Source organism: Somniosus microcephalus, unplaced genomic scaffold (genome assembly GCF_052327205.1).
Source record: "Somniosus microcephalus isolate GS21.2 unplaced genomic scaffold, FLI_Smic_1.0 unresolved_chr3, whole genome shotgun sequence".
NCBI lineage: Eukaryota > Metazoa > Chordata > Chondrichthyes > Squaliformes > Somniosidae > Somniosus > Somniosus microcephalus.
Genome location: NW_028225181.1, coordinates 73,115,808 through 73,134,887, shown reverse-complemented (window position 1 = coordinate 73,134,887; position 19,080 = coordinate 73,115,808). Strand labels below are relative to the sequence as shown.

General features: G+C 49.6%; 1 protein-coding gene across 1 annotated transcript in view; it reads right to left on the bottom strand.

The window, feature by feature from the left end:
• The window catches only part of LOC147092007 (uncharacterized), a 32,832-nt gene extending 25,966 nt beyond the window's left edge, over window positions 1-6,866 (bottom strand). The window contains exons 1-2 of the mRNA XM_085976659.1: window positions 6,788-6,866; window positions 2,851-3,514 (exon numbers count right to left, since the gene is read on the bottom strand). Of these exons, the coding sequence (XP_085832785.1) occupies window positions 2,851-3,294 (444 nt within the window). The 5' untranslated portion in view covers window positions 3,295-3,514; window positions 6,788-6,866. The remainder of the gene's footprint in view (window positions 1-2,850; window positions 3,515-6,787) is intronic.
• Between the last annotated feature and the right edge of the window lie 12,214 nt (window positions 6,867-19,080).

Here is a 19,080-nt window from a genome sequence, read left to right as displayed (position 1 = left end):
TACTGTTTTATTACAAATAATAATTTCTTTAAGTTCCTCATTCTCGCCACACCCTTGGTTTTCTCGTATTTCTGGTTTTTTTTTTGTGTCTTCCTCCATGAAGACAGAAACAAAGTATTTATTTAATTTCTCTGCCATTTCCTCATTCCACATTATAAATTCTCCCGTCTCTGACTGTAAAGGACCTACATTTACCTTTGCCAGTCTTTTCCTTTTAACATACCTATAGAAGCTTTTACAATCCGTTTTTATATTTTCGCTAGTTTGTGCTCATAATCCATTTTCCCTTTTATCAGTTTCTTGGTCCCCCTTTGCTGATTTCTAAAAAGATCCCAATCCTCAGGCTGACCGCTTTTTCTGGCAACTTTATAAGCTTCCTCCTTTGACTTAATACAAGCTTTAATTTCTTTTGTTAGCCATGGTTGGATCACTTTTCCTTTTGGGTTTTTATGCCCTAGAGGAATATATGTTTGTTGCAAATTATGCATTATTTCCTTGAATGTTAGCCATTGTATGTCCACCTTCATACCTTTTAGTGTAGTCTCCCAATCTACCATGGCCAACTTGTCCCTCATACCCTTGTAGTTTCCTCTCTTTAGATTGAAGACCTTAGTTTCAGATTGGACTACATCACTCTCAAACTTAATGTAAAATTACATAGAAACTTAGAAACATAGAAGATAGGAGCAGGAGTAGGCCATTCGGCCCCTCGAGCCTGCTCTGCCATTCAATGAGATCATGGCTGATCATCCAAATTCAGTACCCTGTCCCTGCCTTCTCTCCATATCCCTTGATCCCTTTAGCCTTAAGAAATACATCCAACTCCTTCTTGAATATATTTCATGTATTGGCCTCTACTGCCTTCTGTGGTAGAGAATTCCACAGGTTCACCACTCTCTGGGTGAAGAAATTCCTCCTCATCTCTGTCCTAAATGGCTTACCCCGTATCCTTAGACTGTGACCCCTGGTTCTGGACTCCCCGACCATCGGGAACATCCTTCCTGCATCCAGTCTGACCAGTCCTGTTACAATTTTATAAGTTTCAATGAAATCCCCTCTCATTCTTCTAAACTCCAGCGAGTATAAGCCCAATCGACCCAATCTCTCCTCATACGTCATTCCTGCCATCCCAGGTATCAGCCTGGTGAATCTTCGCTGCACTTCCTCCATGGCAAGAACGTCCTTCCTCAGATAAGGTGACCAAAACTGCACACAATACTCAAGGTGTGGTCTCACCAAGGCCCTGTACAACTGCAGCAAGACATCCTTGTTCTTGTACTCGAACCCTCTCGCTACAAAGGCTTTTGCTTTCTTAACCGCCTGCTGCACCTGCCTGCTTACCTTCAGCGACTGGTGCACAAGGACACCCAGCTCTCGTTGCACTTCCCCTTCTCCCAATCTATTGCCATTCAGATAATAAGCTGCCTTCCTGTTTTTGCCACCAAAGTGGATAACCTCACATTTATCCACATTATACTGTATCTGCCATGCTTCTGCCCAATCACCCAACCTGTCCAAATCATACTGGAGTTTCTCAGCATACTCCTCACAGCACACATGCCCACCCAGCTTTGTGTCGTCTGCAAACTTGGAGATGTTACATCTAGTTCCCTCGTCTAGATCATTTATATATATTGTGAATAGCTGGGGTCCTAGCACCGATCCCTGCGGTACCCTACTAGTCACTGCCTGCCACTTGGAAAAAGACCCGTTTATTCCAACTCTTTGTGTCAGCCTAGATTACGTGCTCAAGTCTCCAGAGTGGGACTCAAACCCACGACCTTCTGACTCTAGAGGTGAGAGTGTCGCCCACTGAGCTGAGGCTGACCCCTCTTAAACTCCAGCCTAGTTACTGGGGTTATTATCAGCATCTTCAAACCGCCCCCCGCCCCCTCAACCCCGTAATTGCCATTATTAACACAGATCAGTCCTTCATGTGATTAACAGCAGAATGGGACCAGTGCGCTCAGGTGTGAACTCACTGGTGCCTCAGCAGGTCAGATGGATAGCTGAATCCCTTTTCACACACTGAGCAGGGGAACGGCCTCTTCCCGGTGCGGGTGAACTGGTGTTTCAGAAGATCGGATGAGTGCGTAAACCTCTTCCCGCAGTGAGAGCAGCTGAACGGCCTCTCCCCAGAGTGGATGCGTCGATGCATCTTCAGGTCCTTGGAGCATTTGAAACACTTGTCGCAGTCGGAACATTTAAACGGCCTCTCGTCAGTGTGAACCAGCTGGTGTTCCCGCAGAGAGGAGGGACGAGTGAATCTTTTCCCGCACTCGGAGCAGGAGAACGGCCTCTCCTCAGTGTGAACCAGTTGGCGTTCCCGCAGAGAGGAGGGACGAGTGAAACCTTTCCCGCACTCGGAGCAGGAGAACGGCCTCTCGTCAGTGTGAACCAGTTGGTGTTCCCACAGAGAGGAGGGACGAGTGAATCCTTTCCCGCACTCGGAGCAGGAGAACGGCCTCTCGTCAGTGTGAACCAGCTGGTGTTCCCACAGAGAGGAGGGACGAGTGAATCCTTTCCCGCACTCGGAGCAGGAGAACGGCCTCTCGTCAGTGTGAACCAGCTGGTGTTCCCACAGAGAGGAGGGACGAGTGAAACCTTTCCCGCACTCGGAGCAGGAGAACGGCCTCTCGTCAGTGGGAACCAGCTGGTGTTCCCACAGAGAGGAGGGACGAGTGAAACCTTTCCCGCACTCGGAGCAGGAGAACAGCCTCTCGTCAGTGTGAACCAGCTGGTGTTCCCGCAGAGAGGAGGGACGAGTGAAACTTTTCCCGCACACGGAGCAGGTGAACAGCCTCTCCCCGGTGTGCAGTCGCTGGTGTCTCACCAGGTTCAATGACTTACCAAACCTCTTTCCGCAGTGAGAGCAGCTGAATGGCCTCTCCCCGGTGTGAATGCGTTGATATTGTTCAGATCCTTGGCGCTTTTACAGCTCTTCTCACAGTCAGGGCACTTACAGGGTCTCTCGTCAGTATGAACTCGCTGGTGCACCCGCAGAGAGTAAGAATGGCTGAATCCCTTCTCACACACGGAGCAAGTGAACGGGCTCTCCCCAGTGTGAGCTCGCTGGTGTATCAGCAGGGTGGAGGAGAGAGTGAATCCCTTCCCACACACGGAGCAGGTGAACGCCCTCTCCCCGGTGTGTACTCGCTGGTGTGCCCGCAGGGAGCCTGAATGAGTGCATCCCTTCCCACACACGGAGCAGGTGAACGGCCATTTCAAGGAGTGACTGCGTTGATGAGTTTCCAGCCGGAGAGGCAACTGAATACCTTCCCGCATTCCCGACATTTGCACGGACTCTCCTCACTTTGGTTACACTTGTGCCTCCCCAGGCTGCTCATTCGGTTGAATCCACGTCCACACACAAGACACGTGTGCAGTTTGTTCGCACTCTGATTGCTGCTTTCCGCTTCCATATGTCGATGATATTCAGGTCCTGATGAATCGAGTGACTCTGTCAGATCTTCGTGTGAAGTTTGCGTTAAGCTGCCCGTCTGCAATTCCTCCCCTTGCAAGAGATGGTAAAACAGCTTTATATAAGTAATTAATTAATGTAAATACAGGAGAGAAAATAAAGAAAGACTGGCATTTATATAGCGCCTTTCACGACCAACGGTTTTACAGCCAATGAAGTACTTTTTGAAGTGTAATCGCTGTTGTAATGTAGGAAACACTGCAGCCAATTTGCATGATAAATAATGGCCAGGACACCGGGGATAACTCTCCTGCCCTTCTTCGAAATAGTGGGATCTTTTATGTCCACCTGAATGTCTCATCCGAAAGACGGCCCTCTGACAGTGTGGCGCTCCCTCAGTACTGACCCTTCAACAGTGCGGTGCTCCCTCAGTACTGTCCCTCCGACAGTGCGGCGCTCCTTCGACACTGCCCCGGAGCGTCAGCCTAGATTTATGTGCTCGAGTCCCTGGATTAGGGACGTTGAACCCACAACTTTCTGACTCAGGGTGCTACCAACTGGCTGGCTCTCAAGGTCTTTCACATCCTTGCTAAGGTGCGGTGGCCGGGGGAATTGTCACTGCCCCTTTAATCAGAAGAACACACGAGAGGGGGGAGGGAGTCCCTTTAAATGTGGAGGGGGTGGTCTCCCTTTAAATGTGGAGGGGTTGGGTGTCCCTTTAAATGTGGAGGGGGTGGGTGTCCCTTTAAATGTGGAGGAGGTGGGTGTCCCTTTAAATGTGGAAGGGGTGGGTGTTCCTTTCAATGTGGAAGGGGTGGGTGTCCCTTTCAATGTGGAGGGGGTGGGTGTCCCTTTCAATGTGGAAGGGGTGGGTGTCCCTTTCAATGTGGAAGGGGTGGGTGTCCCTTTCAATGTGGAAGGGGTGGGTGTCCCTTTAAATGTGGAGGAGGTGGGTGTCCCTTTCAATGTGGAAGGGGTGGGTGTCCCTTTCAATGTGGAGGGGCTGGGTGTCCCTTTCAATGTGGAAGGGGTGGGTGTCCCTTTAAATGTGGAGGGGGTGGCTGTCCCTTTAAATGTGGAGGAGGTGGGTGTCCCTTTCAATGTGGAAGGGGTGGGTGTCCCTTTAAACGTGGAGGAGGTGGGTGTCCCTTTAAACGTGGAGGGGGGTGGGTGTCCCTTTCAATGTGGAAGGGGTGGGTGTCCCTTTAAACGAGGAGGTGGGTGTCCCTTTAAACGTGGAGGGGGTGGGTGTCCCTTTCAATGCGGAGGGGGCGGGTGTCCCTTTCAATGCGGAGGGGGGCGGGTGTCCCTTTCAATGTGGAGGGGGCGGGTGTCCCTTTCAATGTGGAGGGGGCGGGTGTCCCTTTCAATGTGGAGGGGGCGGGTGTCCCTTTCAATGTGGAGGGGGCGGGTGTCCCTTTCAATGTGGAGGGGGCGGGTGTCCCTTTCAATGTGGAGGGGGCGGGTGTCCCTTTCAATGTGGAGGGGGCGGGGGTCCCTTTCAATGTGGAGGGGGCGGGGGTCCCTTTCAATGTGGAGGGGCTGGGTGTCCCTTTCAATGTGGAGGGGGCGGGGGTCCCTTTCAATGTGGAGGGGGCGGGGGTCCCTTTCAATGTGGAGGGGCTGGGTGTCCCTTTCAATGTGGAAGGGGGCGGGTGTCCCTTTCAATGCGGAGGGGGCGGGTGTCCCTTTCAATGTGGCAGGGGTGGGTGTCCCTTTCAATGTGGAGGGGGCGGGTGTCCCTTTCAATGTGGAGAGGGGCGGGTGTCCCTTTCAATGTGGAGAGGGGCGGGTGTCCCTTTCAATGTGGAGGGGGCGGGGGTCCCTTTCAATGTGGAGGGGCTGGGTGTCCCTTTCAATGTGGAAGGGGGCGGGTGTCCCTTTCAATGCGGAGGGGGCGGGTGTCCCTTTCAATGTGGCAGGGGTGGGTGTCCCTTTCAATGTGGAGGGGGCGGGTGTCCCTTTCAATGTGGAGAGGGGCGGGTGTCCCTTTCAATGTGGAGAGGGGCGGGTGTCCCTTTCAATGTGGAGGGGGCGGGGGTCCCTTTCAATGCGGAGGGGGCGGGTGTCCCTTTCAATGCGGAGGGGGTGGGGGTCCCTTTCAATGTGGAGGGGGCGGGTGTCCCTTTCAATGCGGAGGGGGCGGGTGTCCCTTTCAATGCGGAGGGGGCGGGTGTCCCTTTCAATGCGGAGGGGGCGGGTGTCCCTTTCAATGCGGAGGGGGCGGGTGTCCCTTTCAATGTGGAGGGGGCGGGTGTCCCTTTCAATGTGGAGGGGGGCGGGTGTCCCTTTCAATGTGGAGGGGGCGGGTGTCCCTTTCAATGTGGAGGGGGGCGGGTGTCCCTTTCAATGTGGAGGGGGCGGGTGTCCCTTTCAATGTGGAGGGGGGTGGGTGTCCCTTTCAATGTGGAGGGGGCGGTGTCCCTTTCAATGCGGAGGGGGTGGGTGTCCCTTTCAATGTGGAGGGGGCGGTGTCCCTTTCAATGCGGAGGGGGCGGGTGTCCCTTTCAATGCGGAGGGGGGCGGGTGTCCCTTTCAATGCGGAGGGGGCGGGTGTCCCTTTCAATGCGGAGGGGGCGGGTGTCCCTTTCAATGCGGAGGGGGGCGGGTGTCCCTTTCAATGCGGAGGGGGGCGGGTGTCCCTTTCAATGCGGAGGGGGGCGGGGGTCCCTTTCAATGCGGAGGGGGCGGGTGTCCCTTTCAATGCGGAGGGGGCGGGTGTCCCTTTCAATGCGGAGGGGGGCGGGTGTCCCTTTCAATGCGGAGGGGGGCGGGTGTCCCTTTCAATGCGGAGGGGGGCGGGTGTCCCTTTCAATGCGGAGGGGGGCGGGTGTCCCTTTCAATGCGGAGGGGACGGGTGTCCCTTTCAATGCGGAGGGGGCGGGTGTCCCTTTCAATGCGGAGGGGGCGGGTGTCCCTTTCAATGCGGAGGGGGCGGGTGTCCCTTTCAATGCGGAGGGGGCGGGTGTCCCTTTCAATGCGGAGGGGGGCGGGTGTCCCTTTCAATGCGGAGGGGGGCGGGTGTCCCTTTCAATGTGGAGGGGGGCGGGTGTCCCTTTCAATGTGGAGGGGGTGGGTGTCCCTTTCAATGTGGAGGGGGCGGGTGTCCCTTTCAATGTGGAGGGGGCGGGTGTCCCTTTCAATGTGGAGGGGCGGGGCCGCGCATGCTCATTCGGCCCCCTCACCACAACACGAGGCTGCCAGTGCGCCTGCGCGGGGCCTCCGGGGAGCAGACGGAAATCCGGGCCCGGGGAAGAGTCGGAATCAGCGGCCGGGGTAAAGTAAAATGTTGGGGAATCGATTTAAATCGAGGTGAGGGGGGAGCGGAGAGCGGGATTATAAAGGAAAAGACGAGAAAAACCAAACCTGAGAGTCGGGGCGGGCGGGACCTCCGCGGACGGAGCGGATTCAGCCGCGCGCTTTGGCGGTTTGAGCCGGAGCAATGTGATTGTGACTGACGGGAGCGCGGACCAATAGGAAGAGGGCTGAGCTGGGAGGACTGAACTGGGCGGCCTGGTCCTCCAACCAATGGCGGCGCGGCAAGGGGGCGGGGCTGGGGCCCGAATGTGACGTCATCAGAGGAAGAGGCTATTCAGGTGGATGGAGGCCGGCCCGGCCTGTGACTGACGGGAGCTCTGACCAATAGGAAGAGGGCGGGCCGGGTCCTCCAACTGATGGTGGCGCGGCAAGGGGGCGGGGCCTCCTCCAGCTCAGGTGCGCTGGGGCCGATTGTGACGCGCTGTCCCCAGGTGAGAGCAGCTCAGTCAGCACAGAGCTGGGGCTGGAATCTGGGAGAGGGGCCGCAGGCAGCACAGAGCTGGGGCTGGAATCTGGGAGAGGGGCCGCAGTCAGCACAGAGCTGGGGCTGGAATCTGGGAGAGGGGCCACAGGCAGCACAGAGCTGGGGCTGGAATCTGGGAGAGGGGCCGCAGTCAGCACAGAGCTGGGGCTGGAATCTGGGAGAGGGGCCGCAGACTGCGGGCCTGGCAAATTTTAAAAATAATAAATTTAAAAAAGCTTATTTAAAGACAAATTTCCTGCAGTTTCAGAGACAGCCTTTGTCACTGCAATAATTTCTTAAATGTTTAAAAATTAAATCAAAAGCATCAAAGAGGAAGAGAGTAGCATAAGTAAAGAAAGACTTGCATTTATATAGCGCCATTCACGACCAGCGGACGTCTCAAAGCACTTTACAGTCAATGAAGTACTTTTTGAAGTGGAGTCACTGTTGAAATGTGGCAGCGCACAGCAGGCTGCCACAAACAGCAATGTGATAATGACCAGATAATCTGATTTTGTTATGTTGGTTGTGGGATAAATATTGGCCAGGACTCCGGGATAACTTCCCGACTCCTCTTCGAAATAGTGCCATGGGATCTTTTACATCCACCTGAGAGGGCAGACGGGGCCTCGGTTTAACGTCTCATCAGAAAGACGGCCCCTCCGACAGTGCAGCTCTCCCTCAGCACTGCACTGGAGTGTCTGCCTAGCTTTATGTGCTCGAGTCTCTGGAGTGGGACTTGAACCCACAACCTTCTGACTCAGACGAGTGAGCTACCAACTTTTTTTTTAATAAATATATTGAACATTAAGAACATTTACAACATCTTGATAATGAGCTGCCAACTGAGCTCTAGCTGACAACGTTGGTCCCTTAGAGGGAGAGACAGGAGAAATTATTATGGGGAATAAGGAAATGGCAGAAACGTTAAAACAAATATTTTGTATCTGTCTTCACAGTAGAAGACACAAAAGCATACCAAAGATGGTGGGGAACCGAGGGTTTAATGAGGGTGAGGAACTTAATGTAAAGTACTAGAGAAACTAATGGGACTAAAAGCCGACAAATCCCCTGGACCCGACGGCCTACATCCTAGGGTTCTAAAAGAGGTGGCTGAAGAGATAGTGGATGCATTGGTTTTGATCTTCCAAAATTCACTAGATTCTAGAACGGTCCCAGCGGATTGGAAGGTCGCAAATGTAACACCGCTATTCAAGAAAGGAGGGAGAGAAAAAACAGAACAACAGGCCAGTTAGCCTGACATCAGTCGTTGGGAAAATGCTGGAATCTATTGTTACGGAAGTTGTATCAGGGCACTTAGAAAATCATAACATGGTTCGGCTGAGTCAACATGGTTTTATGAAAGGGAAATGGTGTTTGACAAATTTATGAGTTATTTGAGGATGCAACTAGCAGGGTCGATAAAGGGGAACCAGTGGATGTAGTATATTTGGATTTCCAAAAGGCATTCGACAAGGTGCCACATAAAATATTATTACACAAGATTAGGGCTCACGGGGTTGGGGGTAATATAGTAGCATGGATAGAGGATTGGTTAATGGGCAGAAAACAGAGAGTAGGGATAAATGGACCTTTTTCAGGTTGGCAGGCTGTAACTAGTGGGATGCCACAAGGATCAGTGTTGGGGCCTCAGCTATTTACAATCTACATTAATGACCTAGATGAAGGGACCGAGTGTCATGTATCCAAGTTTGCTGATGATACAAAGCTAGGTGGGACAGTAAGCTGTGAGGAGAACACAGAGACTCTGCAAAGGGATATAGATAGACTGAGTGAGTGGGCAGTAAGGTGGCAGATGGAGTGTAATGTGGGGAAATGTGAGGTTATTCACTTTGGTAGGAAAAATAGAAAAACAGAATATTTTTTAAATGGTGAGAAACTTTCAAATGTTGGTGTTCAGAAAGATTTGGGTGTCCTCGTGCAAGAAACACAGAAAGCTAGCGTGCAGGTACAGCAAGCAATAAGGAAGGCAAGTGGCATGTTGGCCTTTATTGCAAGGGGGTTGGAGTATAAGAGTAAGGAAGTCTTGCTCCAATTGTACAGGGCCTTGGTGAGACCACACCTGGAGTACTGGGCACAGTTTTGGTCTCCTTATCTAAGGAAGGATATACTTGCCTTGGAGGCAGTGCAACGAAGGTTCACTAGATTGATTCCTGGGATGAGAGGGCTGTCCTATGAGGAGAGATTGTGTAGAATGGGCCGATACTCTCTGGAGTTTAGAAGAATGAGAGGTGATCTCATTGAAACATTAAGATTCTGAAGGGGATTGACAGGGTAGATGCTGAGAGGTTGTTTCCCCTGGCTGGAGTGTCTAGAACTAGGGGGCACAGTCTCAGGATAAGGGGTCGGCCATTTAAGACCGAGATGAGGAGGAATTTCTTCACTCAGAGGGTTGTGAATCTTTGTAATTCTCTGCCCCAGAGGGCTGTGAATGCTGAGTCTTTGAGTATATTCAAGGCTGAGATCGATAGATTGTTGGACTCTAGGGGAATCATGGGATATGGAGATCGATGATCAGCCATGATCTTATTGAATGGTGGAGCAGGCTCGAGGGGCCGAATGGCCCACTCCTGCTCCTATTTCTTATGTTCTTATGGACATTCAAAAGGCATTTGATAAAGTACCACACAAGAGACCTACTCGGAAAAGAGAAGCACATGGTATTCAAGGGCTGATGGTAATTTGGGTATATAATTGGCTGAGGGAGAGGAGGCAGTGAGCAGTGCTGAGGGATGATTTTCTGACTGGAGGGAAGTATGCAGTGGGTTCCCCCAGGGGTCAGGATTAGGACCATTGCTTTTCTTGTTATATATAACTGACCTGGATTGGGTATAGGTGTACAAGTTTGAAGTTTACAGATGATACAAAACTTGGCAATGTAGTAAATAGTGAGCACAGTAGTAGCAGACTTCAGAAGGACAGAGACAGACTGTGAAATGAGCAGACACAAGGCAGATGAAATTAAATGAGGATAAGTGTGAAGTGATGCACTTTGGGAGAAACAACAGGGAGAGGCCGTATAATCTAAATGGGACTATTTTGAGGGGGTGCAAGGGCAGAGGGACCTGGGGGTCCATATTCACAAATCTTTGAAAGTGCCACGGCAAGTTGGTGAGGTTTCAGAAAGTGTGTGGGATACTTGGCTTTGTAAATAGGGCCATTGAATACAAAAACAAGGAAGTTACACTAAACCTTTACAAATCACTAGTTAGGAACATAGGACAGGAGGAGGCCATTCAGCCCCTCGAGTCTGTTCCGCCATTCAATGCGATCATGGCTGATCTGTGACCTAACTCCATACACCCGCCTTTGGCCCATATCCCTTAATACCTTTGGGTAACAAAAACCTATCAATCTCAGATTTAAAATTAACGATTGATCTCGCATCAATTGCCGTTTGCGGAAGAGAGTTCCAAACTTCTACCACCCTTTGTGTGTAGAAGTGTTTCCTCAATTCACTCCTGAAAGGTCTGGCTCTAATTTTTAGACTATGCCCCCAGTCCTAGAATCCCCAACCAGCAGAAATAGTTTCTCTCTATCTACCCTGTCTGTTCTCCTAAATATCCTGAAAACTTCGATCAGATCACCCCTTAAACTCCTAAATTCTAGGGAATACAACCCTAATTTGTGTAATCTCTCCCTGTAACTTAACACTTGAAGTCCGGGCATCATTCTGGTAAACCTACGCTGCACTCCCTCCAAGGCCAATATATCCTTCCTAAAGTGTGGTGCCCAGAACTGCTCACAGTACTCCAGGTGTGGTCTAACCAGGGTGTTGTACAGCTGCAGGGTTTTGGCCTCAGCTGGAGTCTTGGGTACAGTTCTGGGCACCACACTTTAGGAAGGATGTCAAGGCCTTGGAGAGGGTGCAGAGGAGGTTGACCAGGATGGTACCAGGGATGAGGGACTTCAGTTATGTGGAGAGATTGGAGAAGCTGGGATTGTTCCTCTTAGAGCAGAGAAGGTTAAGAGGAGACCTAATAGAGGGGTTCAAAATGATGAGGGGTTTTGATCGAGCAAGTAGGGAGAAACTGTTCACTCTGGCAAGTGGGTCGGTAACCAAAGGTCACAGATTTAAAATAGTTGCTAAAAGAACTAGAGGGAAATGAGGAGAATTGTTTTCACACAGAGGGTTGTTAAGATCTGGAACGCACCATCTGAAAGGATGCTGGAATCAGGTTCCACAGGAACTTTCAAACAGTAGTTGGACATGTCCTTGAAGAGTCATAGAGTCATAGAGTTTTACAGCACAGAAAGAGGCCCTTCGGCCCATCGTGTCTGCGCCGCCCATCCATCCCTGTCCAGTCTAATCCCATTTTCCAGCATTTGGTCCATAGCCTTGTATGCAATGGCATTTCAAGTGCTCATCCAAATGCTTCTTGAATGTTGTGAGGGTTCCTGCCTCCACCACCCTTTCAGGCATTGAGTTCCACATTCCAACCACCCTCTGGGTGAAAAAGTTCCTCCTCAAATCCCCTCTAAATCTCCTGCCCCTTACCCTGAATCTATGCCCCCTTGTTATTGACCCCCCCACTAAGGGGAAAAGTTCCTCTTTATCTACCCTATCTATGCCCCTCATTATTTTGTACACCTCAATCAGGTCCCCCCTCAGCCTTCTCTGCTCCAAGGAAAACAACTCCAGCCTGTCCAGCCTCTCTTCATAGCTGAGGCGCTCCATCCCAGGTAACATCCTGGTGAATCTTCTCTGCACCCTCTCCAAAGCAATCACATCCTTCCTATAGTGAGGCGACCAGAACTGCACACAGTACTCCAGCTGTGGCCTCACCAGCGTTTTGTACAGCTCCATCATAACCTCCCTGCTCTTATATTCTATGCCTCGGCTAATGAAGGCAAGTATCCCATATGCCTTTTTAACCACCTTATCTACCTGCTCCGCTGCCTTCAGGGATCTATGTACATGTACACCAAGGTCCCTCTGACCCTCTGTACTTCCTAGGGTCCTACCACTCATTGTGTATTCCCTTGCCTTATTTGTCCGTCCAAAATGCATCACCTCGCACTTTTCAGGGTTAAGTTCCATTTGCCACTTTTCCGCCCATCTGACCAACCCGTTTATATCATCCTGTAGCCGGAGGCTTTCCTCCTCGCAATTTACCACCCCACCAATTTTCGTGTCATCTGCGAACTTACTGATCATACCTTTTACATTCTCATCCAAATCATTTATGTAGATCACAAACAATAAGGGACCCAGCACCGATCCCTGAGGTACCCCACTGGACACAGGCTTCCAGTCACAAAAGCAACCTTCGACCATCACCCTCTGCCTCCTGCCACTCAGCCAGTTTAGGATCCAACGCGCCAAGGCACCCTGGATCCCATGGGCTCTTACCTTCTTGACCAGTCTCCTATGCGGGACTTTGTCAAAAGCTTTACTGAAGTCCATGTAAACCACATCCACAGCATTTCCCTCATCCACCCCACTAGTCACCCCCTCGAAAAATTCGATCAGATTTGTTAGACATGATTTACCCTTGACAAAGCCATGCTGACTATCCCCGATTAATCCTTGCCTCTCCAAGTGGAGATTAATTTTGTCCCTCAGAATCTTTTCCAATAATTTCCCCACCACAGATGTTAGACTCACTGGCCTGTAATTCCCTGGTTTATCCCTGCTACCCTTCTTGAATAATGGTACTACGTTAGCTGTTCTCCAGTCCTCTGGTACATCCCCTGTGGCCAGAGAGGTTCTGAAAATTAGTGTCAGAGCCCCTGCAATCTCCTCCCTTGCCTCCCACAGCAGCCTGGGATACATCTCGTCCGGGCCTGGGGATTTATCCACTTTTTGGCCCGCTAAAACCGCTAGCACCTCCTCCCTCTCGATGCTAATATGTTCAAGTATGTCACAGTCCCCTTGCCCGATTTCTATCTCTGCATCGTCTTTCTCCATAGTGAACACAGATGCAAAAAATTCATTTAAAACCCCGCCTACATCCTCTGGCTCTACACACAGATTGCCACTTTGGTCCCTAATGGGCCCTACCCTTTCCCTGGTTATCCTCTTGCCCTTAATATACTTATAAAACATCTTAGGATTTTCCTTTATTTTGCTCGCCAGTGTTATTTCATGGCCCCTCCTCGCCCTCCTAATTTCTTTTTTAAGTATGCCCCTGCACTTTTTATACTCCTCTAGGGCTTCTTCTGTCTTTAGTCTTTTGTAACTGCCAAAAGCCCCCCTTTTATTTCTAATGCATTTTTGTATATCCCTTGTCATCCAAGGTTCCCTTTGCTTGTTGGTCCCACCCTTGACCTTTACAGGAACATGTTGGCGTTGTACTCTCTCTATTTCCCTTCTGAAAGTCTCCCACTGTTTTGATGTGGATTTTCCTATAAGCAGCTGCTCCCAGTCCACTTTGGCCAGATCCTGCCTTATCATATTAAAATCGGCCTTCCCCCAATTTAGAACCCTTATTTCCGGGCCGTCTTTGTCTTTTTCCATGACCACCTTAAATCTCACCGAATTATGGTCACTGTCGCCAAAATGCTCTCCTACTGACACTTCCACCACTTGCCCGGCTACATTCCCCAGAATTAGGTCCAGTACCGCCCCCTCTCTTGTAGGACTTTCTACATGTTGGCTCAAAAAGCTCTCCTGGATGCACTTTAAGAATTCTGCACCCTCTAAGCCTTTCACACTCTGACTGTCCCAATTTATATTGGGGAAGTTGAAATCCCCCACTGTTATTACCCTATTATTATCGCACTTTTCTGAGATTGCCTACATATCTGTTCCTCTATCTCCCCCTGACTGTTTGGAGGACTAGTTTGCAGAGTTCTGGGGATAAAGCTGGGGTTTGGGACTAAATTGGACAGCTCTTTCAAAGAGCCGGCACAGGCTCGATGGGCCGAATCACCTCCTTCTGTGCTATTAGATTTGATGATTTGTGTGAACACGCTGGTGTCCCTTAAGGCTCTTCGAGATTTTAAAGCTCTTCCCACAGTCAGAACATTTAAAGGGTCTCTCGTCAGTGTGAACTCACTGGTGTATCAGCAGGTGGGATGACTGAGTGAATCCCTTCCCCCACACGGAGCAGGTGAATGGACTCTCACCAGTGTATAGGAGCCAGTGTCTCCAGCTCCCTGGAGCTTTTAAAGCTTTTCCCACAGCCAGAACATTTAAAGGGGTTCTCTCCAGTGTGAACTCGCTGATGGGCCAGCAGGTTGGAGGACCGAGCGAATCCCTTCCCACACACGGATCAGGTGAACGGCCTCTCCCCAGCGTGTAGGAGCTGGTGTCTCTTCAGCTCCCCAGGGCTTTTAAAGCTTTTCCCACAAGTCAGAACATTTAAAGGGTCTCTCGTCAGTGTGAACAAGCTGATGTGTCAGCAGGGTGGAGGACTGCAAGAATCCCTTCCCACACATGGAGCAGGTGAATGGCCTCTCCACAGTGTGGAGGCACTGGTGTCCCTTCAGATGCCCGGGGCTTTTAAAGCTCTTCCCACAGTCAGGAAATTGAAATGGTCTCTTCCCCAGTGTGAACTCGCTGGTGTGTTTGCAGGTGGGATGAACAAACAAATCCCTTTCCACACACGGAGCAGGTGAATGGACTGTCCCTGGTGTGACTGCGCCGTTGAACTTCCAATGCAGACGGGGAACTGACTCCCTTCCCACTGTCCCCACCTTTACCCGGTTTCTCCCGTGAGGAGCGGCGGCGGTGATATAAAGAGCGAGGCGGCGGAGTTTATAGGGTGTCTGTAATTCTTGTGACACTTCCTGTGTCCCTGATAACCATGTGTGCGGGAAGTGTATCCAGCTGCAGCTACTGACAGACCGCATTGCGGCGCTGGAGCTGTGAGTGGATACATACTGGAGCATCCGCGATGCTGAGGACATCGTGGATAGCACGTTTAGGGAGTTGGTCACAGCGCAGGTAAAGGCTGCACAGGCAGGAAGAGAATGGTTGACCACCAGGCAGAACATTTTGGAAGGGGAGGGTGAACAACCAATTGTCGTGGTGCATATAGGTACCAACGATATAGGTAAAAAAACAGGATGAGGTCCTAAAAGCTGAATATAGGTTAGGAGGTAAATTAAAAAAAAATAGGACCTCCAAGATAGTAATCTCAGGATTGCTACCAGTGCCACGTGCTAGTCAGAGTAGAAATAGAAGGATATTTCAGATGACTACATGGCTAGAGGAATGGTGCAAGGGGGAGGGATTCAAATTCCTGGGACATTGGAACCGGTTCTGGGGGAGGTGGGGCTAGTACAAACCGGACGGTTTGCACTTGGGCAGGACCGGGACCGATGTCCTAGGGGGAGTGTTTGCTAGTGCTCTGGGGGAGGGTTTAAACTAAAATGGCAGTGGTTTGGGAACCTGAGCAGGGAGACCGAGGAAAGGGAAACAAGGATAGAAGCAAAAGACAGGAAGGAGAAAAACAAAGGTGGTGGTCAGAGAAATCAAGGGTTTAAATCAAAACATAGCCACAGTAAATAATAATTCTAAAAGGTGTAAGAGTGTTAAAAAAACAAGCCTGAAGGCCTTGTGTCTTAATGCGAAGAGCATTCGTAATAAGGTGGATGAATTAGTTGCGCAAATAGAGGTAAACGGATATGATATGATTGGGATTCCGGAAACATGGCTCCAGGATGACCAAGGCTGGGAACTCAACATCCAGGGTTATTCAATATTCAGGAAAGATAGGCAAAAAGGAAAGGGAGGTGGGGTAGCATTGCTTTTTAAACAGAAGATTAACACACTTGAAAGGAAGGATATTAGCTCTAATGATGTGGAATCTGTATGGGTAGAGCTGAGAAATACCAAGGGGCAGAAAACGTTAGTGGGAGTGTTATACGGACCGCCAAACAGTAATGCGGAGGTTGGGGATGGCATTAAACGGGAAATTAGAGACGTGTGCAATAAGGGCACAGCAGTTATCATGGGTGACTTTAATCTACATATAGATTGGGCTAACCAAATTAGTAAACATACTGTGGAGGAGGAATTCCTGGAGTGTATACGGGATGGTTTCCTGGACCAATATGTCGAGGAACCAACTAGAGATCAGGCCGTCTTAGACTGGGTATTATGTAATGAGAAAGGAATAATTAACAATCTTGTTATGCGAGGCCCCTTGGGGCATAGCGATCATACTATGATAGAATTCTTCATTAAGATGGAGAGTGAAGTAGTTGACTCCGAGACTAGGGTCCTGAATTTAAATAAAGGAAACTACGATGGTATGAGGCGCGAGTTAGGTAGGATTGATTGGGGAATGTTACTCAAAGGGTTGACGGTGGATAGGCAATTGCAAACATTCAAAGATCGCATGGATGAACTACAGAATTTGTTCATCCCTGTTTGGCATAAAAATAAAACAAAAAAGGTGACTCAACCGTGGCTAACGAGAAATTAGAGATAGCATAAGATCCAAGGAGAGGACATATAAATTGGCCAGAAAAAGCAGTAAACCTGAGGATTGGGAGCAGTTTAGGATTCAGCAAAGGAGGACAAAGGGATTAATTAAGAGGGGGAAAATAGAGTATGAGAGTAAGCTTTCAGGGAACATAAAAACTAACTGTAGATATTTGAAGAGAAAAAGCTTGGTGAAGTCAAGCATAGGTCCCTTGCAGTCAGAATCAGGGGGATTTATAATGGGGAACAAAGAAGTGGCAGGCCAATTAAATACATACTTTGGTTCTGTCTTCACAAAGGAAGACACAAATAACCTCTCAGAGATGTCGGGAAACATAGGGTCTAATGAGAGGGAGGAACTGAAAGAAATCAGTATTTGTAGGGAAATGGTGTTCGGGAAATTGACGGGATTGAAGGCCGATAAATCCCCAGGGCCTGATAATCGACATCCTAGGGTACTTAAGGAAGTAGCCCTAGAAATAGTAGATGCATTGCTGGTCATCTTCCAAAATTCGATAGACTCTGGAACAGTTCCCATGGATTGGAGGGTAGCTAATGTTACCCCACTATTCAAAAAAGGTGGTAGAGAGAAAATGGGGAATTATATCGGTCGTGGGGAAAATGTTAGAGTCCATTATAAAAGATGGAATAGCAGAGCACTTGGAAAACAGTGACAGGATCAGACAAAGTCAACATGGATTTACAAAAGGTAAATCATGCTTGACTAATCTACTGGAATTTTTTGAGGATGTAACTGGTAGAATAGATAAGGGCGAACCAGTGGATGTGGTGTATTTGGACTTTCAGAAGGCTTTCGATTAGGTACCGTATAAGAGATTAGCGTGTAAAGTTAAGGCACATGGGATTGGGGGCAAGGTAGACTTGGATAGAGAACTGGTTGGCAGACAGGAAGTAAAGAGTTGGAATAAATGGCTCTTTTTTCCGAGTGGCAGGCAGTGACTAGTGGGGTACCGCAGGGATGGGTCCTAGGACCCCAGCTATTCACAATATATATAAATGATCTAGACGAGGGAACTAGATGTAACATCTCCAAGTTTGCAGACGACACAAAGCAGGGTGGGCGTGTGTGAGGAGGATGCCGAAAAACTCCAGTATGATTTGGACAGGTTGGGTGATTAGGCAGAAGCATGGCAGATGCAGTATAATGTGGATAAATGCGAGGTTATCCACTTTGGTGGCAAAAACAGGAAGGCATATTATTATCTGAATGGCAATAGATTGGGAGAAGGGGAAGTGCAACGAGACCTGGGTGTCCTTGTGCACCAGTCGCTGAAGGTAAGCATGCAGGTGCAGCAGGCGGTTAAGAAGGCAAATGGTATGTTGGCCTTCGTAGCGAGAGGGTTTGAGTACAGGAACAAGGATGTCTTGCTGCAGTTGTACAGGGCCTTGGTGAGACCACATCATGAGTATTGTGTGCAGTTTTGGTCGCCTTATCTGAGGAAGGATGTTCTTGCCGTGGAAGGAGTTCAATGAAGATTCACCAGGCTGATACCTGGGATGGCAGGAATGACGTATGAGGAGAGATTGGGATGATTGGGCTTGTACTCGCTGGAGTTTAGAAGAATGAGAGGGGATCTCATTGAAACTTTTAAAATTCTGACAGGACTGGACAGACTCGATGCAGGAAGGATGTTCCTGATGGTCGGGGAGTCCAGAACCAGGGGTCACAGTCTAAGGATACGGGGTAAGCCATTTAGGACAGAAATGAGGAGGAATTTCTTCACCCAGAGAGTGGTGAACCTGTGGAATTCTCTACCACAGAAGGCAGTAGAGGCCAATTCATTAAATATATTCAAGAAGGAGTTGGATATATTTCTTAAAGCCAAAGAGATCAAGGGATATGGGGAGAAAGCAGGGACCGGGTACTGAATTTGGATGATCAGCCATGATCGCATTGAATGGCGGTGCAGGCTAGAGGGGCCGAATGGCCTACTCCTGCTCCTGTCTCCTATGTTTGTATGTTTCTATGCTTCAGTTTGAGCTGGAGTGGAGATGGAGGAGAAGCTGCTGGGTTTAACCCCCAGTACTTCTGAGCCCAGGAGGACCCAACAATTTCCAATGTGAGACTGTCATGGGAGGTGGATTCTAGGGGAGATTAGGTTGTTAAATAGACACTGTCCGTACAATGTAAAAGAGTATTGTTTTAGGAACAAGTGTTTCTGTACAGGCTTTTAATCCAGTTTACATCTACAGATTTCTTTTAATTCATTCTTGGGATGTGGGTGTCGCTCGCAAGTGCACCAAATATTGCCAATCCCCAGTTTCCCGTTGAGAAGGGGGTGGTGAGTCGCCTTCTTGAACTACTGCAGTCCGTGTGGTGAAGGTATTCCCACAATGTTGTTCGGTAAGGAGTTCCAGGATTATGACCCAGTAACGATGAATATATCTGAGTCAGGATGATGTGTGACTTGGAGGGGAACTTGGATGTGATGGTGCTCCCATACAGCAGCTGCCCTTGTC